This window comes from Linepithema humile, chromosome 6 (assembly GCF_040581485.1).
Source record: "Linepithema humile isolate Giens D197 chromosome 6, Lhum_UNIL_v1.0, whole genome shotgun sequence".
Lineage (NCBI taxonomy): Eukaryota > Metazoa > Arthropoda > Insecta > Hymenoptera > Formicidae > Linepithema > Linepithema humile.
The window spans coordinates 7,321,210-7,333,857 of NC_090133.1; the positions used below are offsets into that span (position 1 = coordinate 7,321,210).

The window sequence follows — 12,648 nt, forward strand, 5'->3', positions numbered from 1 at the left end:
CGTGAATACGCTATTGAACGTGTTTTGAAAATCATCCTTTTCCCCTCGTTTCTTCTTGCCCCATACATATTTGAATAGAGTCAAAAAGGGTTTTATCGAATGCACTCGATATTTCGCTTGTCCAAATTCGTGAATTGAAATTGGACTGAAAAAAAGAGGGAAATGTACAATTGCTTCTTTTAAAATGAGAAATTTTTTATCTATTTCTCTCCCTTTCGACACGATACTGCTATATCACTCGTATAATTTTAGCAAGATTTACTCTTCAATTTACGATTAATGATATTCTTTTTTGCTTTCGGCTAGCGCTGTATAAAGACCGCTGATCGAGAGGCGCACTTCGAACGAGTGTAATATCACCCGGAGATCATATCTCGAGAGTGCATCGTGAAGCTGTATCCCGCCGTGCTCTACCGGTACTATTAAAAAGAAACCTCCCACCCCGTTGAAGATACAACTATGAAGACGGCGGCGAGGAGGAGGAGGACAACAACGACGACGACGACGTAGAAGAAGAAGGCGGTGGCGCGAAGTACGGGGCTGAGTTACGTCTTTACACGCGCGATGGAGACAGAGTGGCCACGATGCGAGCCCTTCTCGCGTATTAGCGCTGGGGAATGCATTAAAGGTGGAAGAAAAGAGGCGAGAGAGCATCGCATCGCATCTCATCGCATCGCATCGCATCGCATCGCATCGCATCGCATCGCGCAGAGCGCACACCGAGGAGGCGGCAACGTGGCCACCATGTGTGATGGCAGAGGAGAGAGCTGAAGTTTCTTTCTCGGTTCTTGCGCGCCGGTATAGTGCACACGTCCATATACCCCGCCGCCGCCGCGCTCGCACAGCCGATGTACATCGCAGTACATAAGGGCCCGGAGAATGCGTGCCGGCGAGATACCCGGGCGTCTTCTCTCCTCTGGAAACCTCGCACCTGGAAAACTACGCCGCGATGATGATGGTTCTCCTCGCGTCTGGAGCGCATGCACCATCATGCGCGGCGGCTTTCTGCGTTCTCGCGTCTCACTGAATTATCACGGGGATGAAAAGAGAGACGTGCTTATTACGACGTTCGTCGTAATTAGACGAAAGTAATGATATGAACGAGAAAATTAACTCTAACGAGAAGATGAAACATCTAATTACTTATATCTTCGATTGAACTAATTTGTATAAATTATCATTATATTACGGAATATAAGATTGTAGGTATATATATATATATAAGCCTTTTTATACATTATTTATGAAATCTCGATATACTTCGATAAAATAATTATATATCTGAGATATTTCACTTTATCAAATATTAGTCGATAACATTTATGTAAGACAGATTTTACAACGTTCGATAAATAAATGGTTCTCGTACTGTGTATTGTTATCGTTTCTTCATCTTTTCATTCATTCATATAGCATATGCAAAGTTTCTATTAGAAGGGCCTGTTTTAAGATGTTGATTTTTAGATAAATAATGTACATGTCGAAAACTTAATTTATTTGTCTCTTTTGCGGTACAAATGATTTAAATCTATCTTCAATTCAGTATTAAATTAAATTGAATTTGTTGTATCTGCAATAACTGTGATAATGAGAATAAAAGTCTGATAGAGTAATGTTTATTAAAGAATTCAAGAATTTATAGCTGTGGCGGGGAAAGAAAAAAAATTAAGCAACCGAATTAAATCCTCGAGCGCAAATGTATCCTCAGAAAACACATATACATATCATTCCCTCCTATTTGCAGATCATACTTGCGGATAAAGATATATAATCGAAGACCAAACGTACGGAATGGTATTTTCGATGACCCGCTTCTCAATCAGACGACACGGTGTCTGAGAAACTTCGGTCATACGTGTATAGATATTCTATGTCGCAAGTTGGGTAGTGAATAGAGGCTTACAGAGTTCGATAGCCCCGCGGCTCCGATAGGACGCTTCACGAATATCGCATCGGGAGAGTCTATCTGATACTATCGATTAATCGCCGTGCGGCATTCGATGACCGCGTACACACGTTCCCGCGGATACGAGCCTGTCGGAAACGGACGGTGTGATCGAAAAAAGTACTCCCTACAGAGGAACACCATTAAGCGATCAGGCGTGCGTAAGACGAAATATGAACGCGTCTGCGAAAATACTTGATAACGCCGGAACAGCGATTCTTCATTCTCCCCTATCGCGTCGGCCGAGCAAGAGGAATATCTTGTTGCCGATATTTTTTCCTTGCGCGTAACTCGAGTAGCTTGATCTTGCCGTGCGCAATCTACAGCCTCCGCATCCTTTTCATAGAAGTCGGAACTCGCTGTTCGATTAATTCAGTTTGTAAAACTATCGATGGCAAAAAATACACACCTACACCGTCAATCACGTAGAAATTATTTTTGTGTGTTTCTAGCCGCGTGGAAAAACGAATTTTTGTTAGCATTCAAAAGTATACCAGGGAAAAAAAAATTGGAAAAAATTCGTCCATAATATCGGACTGCCGCGCAAAAAATGAAATTAATTGTAGTAAACTGATTCGGATCTGTGTTTCATGACGCAACGGGCGATAAAGAACCAATCAACGGTACGTAATCGTGCGTAAGTTCAAGTTACCGAACTCGAAACCGATCGGAGAGTTCCGAGCGACGTCTTTTAACTTCTTTCTCGCCAAGTTTGCCGGCGTGAAGTCAGTTCCTACGGCAATTCGCGCACTCACTTTTCAAGCTGCGCGACCGTAATGGGATTATCTGATTATATCCTGCGCGCGTCTTAACGGTACACCTTGGCGCGTAATATGTTTAGTCGGCGTTATACGTACCGGTATATCCCGTTACGAATATTATCGACGGGCGACGTAGCGCGGACTACGGGGATCGATGCAAAGTGAGGCAGCGGGACTACCGGATTACGCGATGCAGTTTCGGATATCGGCGCGCATTACACCATCGTTTATCGCGATGTTGCGCCGCGCACCGCGATTCCTTGGGGTTTGTAAGGCGGCGAATTATTCACCGTCGAATCCGTGGAACGAGTGGCACGAGCAACGTGAATGAGCCACGTGGAATTCTTCGCAATGCCGGCGAGCCGTCCGCAGTTGTGTAAACATATAGTTGTGTAAACGGTGAAACTTTTTTTTTACACAGAGTAACGATTGTATATTCGCAAATTTATGATATATATGAATTATTGTTATATAATATATAATTGATAAATGTACAAAAATAAGATAAAACATAGAAATAGCGAATAGCGAAGTTACACGAACACAAAAGAAAAGACAATGACATTAACTTTATTCAAAGTCGCTGTTGTTAGCAAATTCGCACGAAAGAAAATTAAAAGAAAGCCGAGGAACCCTCGTTTTCTCACCGTAATAAAGAATAATTTTCCGATTCTACGAAAAACACGGCCACGCAGTCATCTGGGTTCGACGATGGTTGAGAATCACTAGCGTGCGGGTGAAAGCGAGAGGCGACTTTCAGGTGCACGGTAAAGCGAGACAGAGCGACAGACTCGGGAACGAACAGCCGAGGCGAAGGTATAGAACGATGAGACGGCTCGCAAGAGAGACCAAAGAGGGCGGCGCGGTGGAAGAAGAGAGAAGCGAGGGGACGGAACGAGGGAAAGGTTAAGGGAGAGGTAAAGAAGGAATGCTGGGAAGAGGGTAAAAGGAGGTAAAGGGAGGAACCCCCCCGTTGCGCCCACACTGGACTTGGGTTTTTTGTGAGGGTGTGTGCGGGTGCGGATATGGAAGGAAGACGAAGGCAGCGGGGGTCGGGCGGATTGCTAGGGTACAAACGGGCGAGGGCGACTGCCGACGGTGAGGAACGACGGCAACGGCGGGTCGAAGAGGAGAGGAGAAAAACCGGCAGGCAAGCAGGGGCTGCTCTAGGGAACGAGAAACACAGACGGAGGAGGGAACGGATCGAGAGGAAAGAGAGAGAGAGAGAGAGAGAGAGAGAAAAAGAGGAAGAGAGAGAGAGAAACGGAGGGTTAGGGTGAAGGTAGCGAAGGCGGCGTGGGCGGTCGAGGGGAGAAAGAGAGCCGGCGGGGGGTGCCGGAGAGACGAGAGGTAGAAAGGGTCTTGCCACGAGGGAGAGAGAGAGTGGCTCGGCTAGAGAGATCCATAGGGGTGCCTCGGCAAAGGGTAGGAGGACTACTATCGCCCGAGGCTTCAGAAACCAGGGGTGTCTAATGCCGAAGTGGACTTTGTTCAGTCGTCGAGACGACGCATCGTTCATTCTCTCTAGCTGTGTGTGCGCGCATTTATGCGTGCACGCAGGTAAAAAGAGAAGCTTCTTCTCGGCACGCCGGTGGCCGTCACGTCGCATCTGTACGACGCTCAATGTCCCCGCATACTTCCGATCCGCAAACGAGGCAATTAATCTTGTTGCGGATAGAAAGATTACAGATAACGAGACATACGAGATAGAGCTAATGACAAGTTGCTAATCGAATCGGTAATATGTTATCGTGATTCCTACGCGCATGAAAGCGGTAAAGGCGTACCTAACTTGCCGCGTTACGAAAAGTTTTCGTAATAAATTGAGTTTCTTGACTTCTCGGTTCAGGCGTAGGCAGGCGAGTCTATGCGATATCCTTCCGTGGACCGATAACACCGCCGATAAAAACGTTTACAAGAGCGATAATGAGGATCATAATGATAACGATCGTAATGATTGCGAATATCTGCCGAATGTCTTAAGACACGGATCATCGCACGTCGGATTGAATCGAAAAGATTGCACTTTCGCTGAAAAGTTTTAAGCTTTTTTCACGCTCCTTGTGTCCCAAAGTTTCCTGTTCCCGTCGAAGCAAACTGTTGCTTAGATCGTTATCGCGTACTGCCGCGCGATAAGAAAGTAAACGTTCGTCCCATCGACATAAAGGAATTAGAAATAATCCCCTTAGGGTTTCCGCTAAAGGGGGGAAAAGCTCTTTTTCTTCCTACGCTTTCGACTTTTCAATTGACAAGCCGGTGACTTTCTGTGTCGGCAGACAAAGTGCAAAAGCGTGGGCGTGTTTGTGCCCGCATCCATTCATTCATTCTCATTTGTTTACCGTGTGCGTTGCAAGCAGCATTGTTGAAAATGTTATTAATTCGAACTAGCTTCATCGAGATTTCACGGAGTTTCCTTCGTTTGCCAGACGAGAGAAAGAGAAAGGGAGGAGAAAGAGAAAAGAAACGGTCCGTACAGAAGACGTCGTAAATAAAGTACGAGCCAGCCAATAAAAAGATCGCCTTTTTGAAAGAAGTCAAGCGGACAGGTGGAGCCTCGAGAACGTCTGTGCGGAGTATAACCATCGTAAAATAGAGAAAAAGTATTTTACGACACCGGCTCGATAACTCGGCCACTTCCCTTAAGACTATCCTACAGGGCCTTTTATGAGGTCACTTCCACGTTACAATTTGTCGGTTGTCCACATATGCCGGCCGCATATGTAATTCCGCTGTTTTTTTACATATTATGAATTTTCAATTTTCATATTTTTCCGAATTTTCATATTTTTCATAGTATTTTTTATTTCCATTATTTGTATTATTAATAGGCAACGTGGAATAATTCTGAAAATTTATAAAATGTTAAAACATTGTTACAACCGACACCTCAATTAACTTTGTTAATTTTGACTGATATAATTATAATCTTTCCGTAACTATTTTATTTCTCTCCGTCTCGAGTAAACAAAATCGTACGAAGATATTGTAAAACTAGATTGTTCGAAGCATCCGGGGCTGGCCAAAGTAACGAACGACCTTACGTATACGACTCTTGGAAAACACAAATTTTCCGTAGCTTCATTCGTACTTGACCCGACGAAATCGGCGCATACGATTGACTGGCTGCGGTCGCATCTTAGATTTACGGCAAAGGGAAATCGTGATCTCGTTGGAAAATTACCAAAGTCTTCCAAGTTTGCGCGAATCCTTTCACGTGACACCGTAAAGACGGCGTGCGACTCGTTCCGTTTGTTCACGAATGACGCACGTGTACGCTATCGAACATGCAGCTCGACGTTCGGTTGGAGGAAAGCCAATCATTCGCAAATATGCCTACATTCGTCATTCTCGCGGGCCAGATTTTAATTGACACATTATTCACCACGCGCGTGAGTTGGAGATTGGACCGCAAGATCAAAACCGTAATTACGTAAAACGGCGAACTAAAAATCGCTCTGCCTCGATATTATAATTATTGAACTTCACGCGTCTGACTCCTGGCTGTAAACGGACTATTAATCCAGACCGGTAGTACGATGATCGGTTAATAACATGGAAGGTTTAAGCGTTCCAAAAAAATACAAGAAAAAGCAAGGAGGAATGTATATCTGAAAATCGATCTCATTGATCTTGTTATCATTATCGCACTTCCCGTATCCGTAGCGGATAAACGCGATGGTATTAGTTAATGTTAGCGCTCGCTTATAATCTACACGCGGACGATGAAGATTGTTTTACGATCCAAGCAGTCGAACAACAATAATAGCCGATAATTTTGACCACTCGAATTACTCAAATTACGCGCAATAGGAGAGATACTCGGCATGATAGACTGTAATTTACGCGTGGATCTTCGACACCGGTATTAATTCAGGCCGGTGGCATGACGTCGACTACGACGACGAGCTAATAATACGGAAGGCTTAAACGAGAGAGAGAGGCTCCCCCTAAAAATGCATACATCGAGCAAGCAAACCCGTCTGGCGTGCTCTTTCGCCCAGGTCTTGCACGCAGGCAGCCAAGCAAGCAAGTAAGTAAGCAGGCAGGCGGGCAAGACAGGAGGGACCACTCTCGTCCGAGGTGCTGCGTAACTTACGTCTTCCAAGTACCGCGACGAAGCCGCGGCAGCGTTACGTATCGCCGGTAGTGGCACACTGGCGTGACAGTATGGTGCAAAGGACGGAGTCCGGCGCGAGGAGGAGACGACGACGAGTGACAGAGGAATGAAGGAAGACGGATGCAGTGGGCACGAGAGACAGAGAGAGAGAGCACGCAAGAAAAAAGAAAAAGAGTGAGAAAGACACAGTGAGTGATATAGGTAGAGCGCAACACATTCGAATAGACGAAGGCCGAGTGAACAGAGATAGAAAGAGAAAGAGAGGGAGAGAGGAGAGTGGGAGAAAGAGAGCTAGAGACCCGTAGATACCGTACGTCCACGTAGCAATGCCGGCACATGTACATGCTGGAGGAGCAAAGCGGCGGGCACATACCCTTCTAAGCACAAGCCTAACACACCCGTGGAAGCCCCTTCGGCCGATGAGCGCTGGCACCCCTCGGTCCCCTCGCTCTACGCTCTACTACCCCCCTCGTCGCCCTGCCCTCACCATCCGGAAAGGTCCCTGCCGCTCGTTCCCTCACCTCCTCCCCCGCCCCGCGCCACGCCGGATGCCCGACAGCGGCCCCTTACGCCCCTTTGAATCCCCCTTCCCCCTTTGCCCCTCGCCCGCCCGCCGCTTTTCCCTCCGAGTTACTCGTCCAGCGGCCCCCTCGATGTTCTGACGGTGACAGACCCTACCTTACCGCCGCCGCCGCCGCCGCCGCCGCCGCCGCTGCCGCCGCCGCCGCCGCCGCCACCGCACCGAACCGAGTGGGGAGGGTCGAGGGTCGAGGGGGAACGCCGACGAGGGCGCCGGGACGAGAGAAGCAGGAACGGGTGAGAGAGCGAGACCGAGTACAGAGATGAAGAGAGAAAGCCGACCGCAGTGAGGAACGGGGAACGAGGGACCGAGAGGGGTTGACGCGCTCGAAGAGGGCCGCTGGGGAGCGAGAGAGCGGTGCGGATCGTCGAAGGACTGGGACGAGGGGGGTTCCGCGGGAGAGCGGGAGGGACCGACAGAAGGTAGGAGAGGGGCAGGGGCGGGGAGGGGGGGTTGGATGGCGAGTGAGAGAGTGGGGTATGGGTGAAGCGTGGTAGTGGTGTGAGACTCTCTACCGTGGGGCTGGGGTGAGGCAGAGAGGACACCAGAGAAGGGAAAGGGGAAGGGGACTGCGAGGCGTGGAGGCGGCGGTGCGGCGGTGAGAGGAGGGGAGGAGGTCGTCGCCGCGTCGCCAGTCGCTAGTTCGCCGTGAGCGCTCGTGATGTGAGGACGTTCTGTAATCACGTCAGCGAGTGGTGGAGCTATCTCGTCTCTGGCTGAAAACGACACAGAGAACGAGCGTATACGCAGGCAACATCGCGTGCACAGCTGATTTTGCCGATCGACGATTTCCGAGAAGGCGGACAAGAGCAGCGGCCAGCGCGTCAGAGGCCTTTGATTCATTTTTTTTTTGTTTTTCGATCGAGCGTCAGCCGACATACGGGCGCCGAACTGACTTACAAACACGAGGACGCGACGTGCACGAGGACCGTGTCTAATCCCACCTTCCGCTTTAGTACGGTTTTCCTTGTTTCCACTCGTCGTGGAGAAAAGTCCGAGTTAAAGGATCGCCCGAGTGTTGGATCGGAATATGATATCAGGGTTCGGCCGAACCAGCTGATCGCAATACCGTTTCACCGGCTCGGTTGTCTTTGTGAAGCTGCCTTGTGCGCGCTTATCGCATCGTGACGTGGGAACGAGAGTGCAAGAGAGACAGTGATAGAGACAGCTGAGAAGACGCGTGTGAGGGAGCGTAAGAGAAAAAGCACACGGGAAAGCACAAAGAGACAAAGAAAGAAAGAGAGAGAGAAAGAGAGACTTTTCGCAGTGTGTTCGGACATTTCTCCCGACGTTGTTCCGGTGGTGCGCGGGCTTGTTTTAATTTCGCGCGGCGCCGACACCTGCTACTGCAACAACTAACCGCGCGGGGGGTTTTATCGCGGAACTTTCGTGGCGCCGCCGTGTGCTGTGTGGTGTGCGCGGGGTGAGAGCTTAAAGTTCGCGAGCGCAAGGTGGGACGAAGTGCGACCGCGCGCGCGCGCGTGCGGTATAAAGAAAGAAAGAGAGAGAGAGAGAGAGAGAGGGGGAGAGAGAGAGCGACAGCGAGAGAACAGCAGAGAAAGAGAGACGGAAACGAAACACGGCACACCAAGAAAGTTTACTCGGCGACGTGCCGGTCGTTCTAGAGAACACTTCGTACCCTGTATATACGCGATAGTAGGATCGTTCCGTGCACCGTAGGAAACCGTCAGGCGGAAGCGAGGAAAGAAGACAGAAGAGGAAGCGACAGGAAACGACGGCGGTAGGGACGAGCGTGCATTTGTCTATCGTCATCAACCCCCGCCCTTCCCCCGCGCCTTTGTGTCCCTTGTGATTGTCGCTGTGCCTTCGGGTGGTCGCCTATGACTCGTCAGTAGGAGAGAAAAACAAACGGAAGAGCGAAGGACAGAGAGGCAGAAGAAGGATAGAGGCGAACGGGCGGATAGAGAGACCGGCGAGGCAGATATTTCCCGCTCCGCTAAGGGGGGCAGAGAGGACACCCTGACGAACTAAATATGTCTGCGAAGCGAAAGGCCACTGCCATCATGCAGCATCACAAGGTGAGTTCGTGAATACACGCGCAATATTTACGCACACCATTTATACCGCCATGTGATATGCCAGTATTTTTTCTCCGATGTCGTAAACGTTCACCCGAGTTCAACGCTCGGGGAAATATTTTTCCCGTTTATTGCGCCGCGGGAGGGGGAGGGGGGGAGACATTCTGAACCATCGACCAAATGAGCCGATGAGTTCAAGGTTAAAGTCTCCCCGCATTGTGCGGGAACATCGCCGGCGAGGATAGGACGCGCTCAGGTAGCGAGAGATTTACTTATTTATTACGTTAACCTTGATGATGCTGATTTATTTTAACCGATGAACCTCCCGCGACGATGAATTTTTCCGACGAGAGAGCTCGAAAAGCTCGCGGAACACGGCGCGCTCCGTTACTGAACTCGTTACGGCGTGCGCGGAACCTAATTTTTTTCGGAGCGCGGGAAGATAAACTGCGGAAAAGTTTTAATTGAAAGAGTTGTGTAAATCCCGCGCGGCGGCGACGACATGATGAGGTGCGGCGAAGTGCGCCCGGGTTCGAAAAATTGTTCTCGTGCCGTTCGTGCTCCGCGCAGAGCTCGGCGTTGCGCGCCAAATTACTTGCAATGCGTCGCGATGCTCGTTACTTCTCCTCGACTTTCATATCAGTACGCTCGCCTAATTATACTCGCGCGCGATACACATAGGCACCTAGTACATACGAGAAAAGATCATTTTTTGTAACGTAAATTGGTAAACTAATGTAATTGTTCATATTTAACGTGTATCTTTTAAAGCTATCGGTTCGTTATATTCGTTTATATTTTATAACTAATTTCAATACACTTGTAAGTAATAAAAAAATTAAATCTTAAATCTTTACTTTTAAATTTACCAAAATTATATGTCCTGGAAACAATTTAGTAGCAACAAGTAAAATAGAAGGTAAAAATTGTAGGATGCGCTGGTACGGAACCTTTTTTTTATGTTCTAAGTTTAATTTTTTCAACATTATTTATTTCTATTCTAGTTAGAGCAATGTATAATCGTCAATATTAATCCACACGCTAGTTACGCACGTGGAGAGGGCACCCCGATCGCCTCTTTAAGCTCTTATTATTGTATCATAAGCAAATAATTTCCATAAGCAATACATTTCATTTTTTCGTCAAATCATTGGGAGTATCGACGGACGATCATCGCGCGTGAACCTCGATGACACATGTCCGGCGCGAATCGCGCAATACGTTCGTCAATGATGAACTCAGTCGGATCGCACTTATCTCACGATTTTTTTCTCGTCGGTTGCAGTAAACGCGCGAGATTAGACCTACGTATCTGCACGAAAGATAATCCCTGGATGGAATTAACGCTTTCGATTCGCACACGTGCTTGCTGTTCGCGGCATTGCCTTCAATCAACTGTCGGACGCAATATTTAAAATTTATATCTTATCGAAGAAATACATAAATTGTAATTTGCACGAGCTTTTTTGTCATTTAAGAAAATAATGTATGTTGTAATTTCATTAAATAAAGCGTACATTAGATAAAAAAAATGATTTGCAGTAGTAAAGAGATTTTGAGTTATAAAATGCAATATAATACGTAATACATAATAGATTGAGGATAAAGAGAATTCTTAAAATATCAATTTAATACAATATCTGTCTCTCGTAAATATGTAGTTTATCTCTGTAAAGTAAGTCCGACACACACACACACACACGCAAGGAAGTAAACTTGCAATTAAGCTGGACAAAAGCGAAGCAGAACGGGCAATAATACAAAGGAATCGAAGTGTTAAAAAATCCGGAATACTCGCGTCATCCTTCCTCGCTGTTAATCTTCGTTCATATCGCCGGCGTGATTAAAAACTGCGCGTTTATCGGCCGATAAAGGTAAAATCGGCGCAAAAAGGGACCAAAGCGCTCGTCGCTGAAACGAATCAACGACAGTGCCGCCTCTTAACAATTTTTCGAATATCCGTCTATACGATTTTCAGAGTGATAATATAACAGCCGTCGAAACGCGATTCCGCGACGAACGGTTCCGATAAAAATGCGAGCGCGTATCGAACACGCCTCGTTAATTTATCGATCGACGTGTCCGGCGCAGTGTAAATTGCTCCCGATGACACGGGATCCGAATTATATTTCTTTCTCGCGCCGCCACTCATCCCTTTGTCTCCGCTCTCGTCGTATATTTATGTTCATGAATTTATGTGGTGTTCAGTGCTCATATTTACGCCGAACACTTCTTGCGTATCTGACAAATAAAGACGCGATAAAAGGAATCATTCCTCTGTACATAGAAAATTTTTCATTTTACGTAATAAATGAAATTTTCAATGCAGAACGTTAGATAAAATTTTCTTTTATCATACAATCATATTTCAGAAAAATCTGAATTTTCTACAATTGTGTCATGTAATGTAAAAAATTTTATTTTTATATCATAATAATAATATTCGTATACAAGATGTTTATTACGGAACATGAATACAGATCTAAATGCGTACTGAGGACGCGTAGCGATACACGTTACTATCACGTGTCGACGTGTGCTCGGTCAAACACAACATCGGAAATATGACGGATTACACCCTTTGGAGTTCCGAAAAACAGGAGCTGTCCTCCTCGCTCCTTGAACGCGGCTTGTTTGCCGTTTCGTTAAATCTCAACGGCGAATAACGAGGGAGTAGGAGGGATGGAAGGAGCGACGGGCACGTATAGAAAAACAACACACACTAACGGCATTATGCCGAGAAGCGAAAGCAAAGTGTAAATACTGACGGCTGTGCTACCTCCGACGCGAGCTAGATCGATCGGATCCGAATCGAACCGCGAAAGTCGAGTCAGAGTTGAGGCAGGTTCGGGATGCCTGTGTATACGCATCCTTCTCTTCTCTTTCTCCGTTCCACCCGTTCGTCCTGTTTGTCTCTCTTCGTCCTTCCCCTTCTCCTTTCATTGCGGTTGTCTCGCTCTACCAAGCTCTCCCTCTAACGGCACCATTCTCCCTCTCTCTCTCTCTCTTTCTCTCTTTCTCTCTAACTTCTGTCGTGCCTCTCGTTCTCTCCATCGTGCTTACGCGGCTCTCGCTCTTTCGCGGTCCAACAGGTTATATTTTTCCACAGCGGCATCTCTTCGTCCCCTTTCTCTACCCCTTCGTCGTTCTTTCTCTCTCCCTCTCCTCGCCTTTCGGTCTCTATTCTCTCGGACCGGTACGCAGCC

General features: G+C 47.4%; 2 protein-coding genes and 1 long non-coding RNA gene across 10 annotated transcripts in view; 2 read left to right on the plus strand and 1 right to left on the minus strand.

Moving 5' to 3' along the window:
- Nucleotides 1-1,373, plus strand: part of LOC137000662 (uncharacterized) — a 47,815-nt gene extending 46,442 nt beyond the window's left edge. Inside the window, exon 3 of the long non-coding RNA XR_010890937.1 lies at nt 307-1,373. This is a non-coding gene — a long non-coding RNA (uncharacterized lncRNA). The remainder of the gene's footprint in view (nt 1-306) is intronic.
- The window catches only part of LOC105678238 (uncharacterized), a 279,329-nt gene that overhangs the window by 147,592 nt on the left and 119,089 nt on the right, over nt 1-12,648 (minus strand). The gene's annotated exons all lie outside the window — the stretch shown is intronic.
- The window catches only part of LOC105678234 (nucleolar protein 4-like), a 63,344-nt gene continuing 58,715 nt past the window's right edge, over nt 8,020-12,648 (plus strand). For all 3 annotated transcript variants that reach the window (XM_012377400.2, XM_012377401.2, XM_067357941.1), the window contains exon 1: nt 8,020-9,442. In XM_012377400.2, the coding sequence (XP_012232823.1) occupies nt 9,398-9,442 (45 nt within the window). In that variant the 5' untranslated portion in view covers nt 8,020-9,397. The remainder of the gene's footprint in view (nt 9,443-12,648) is intronic.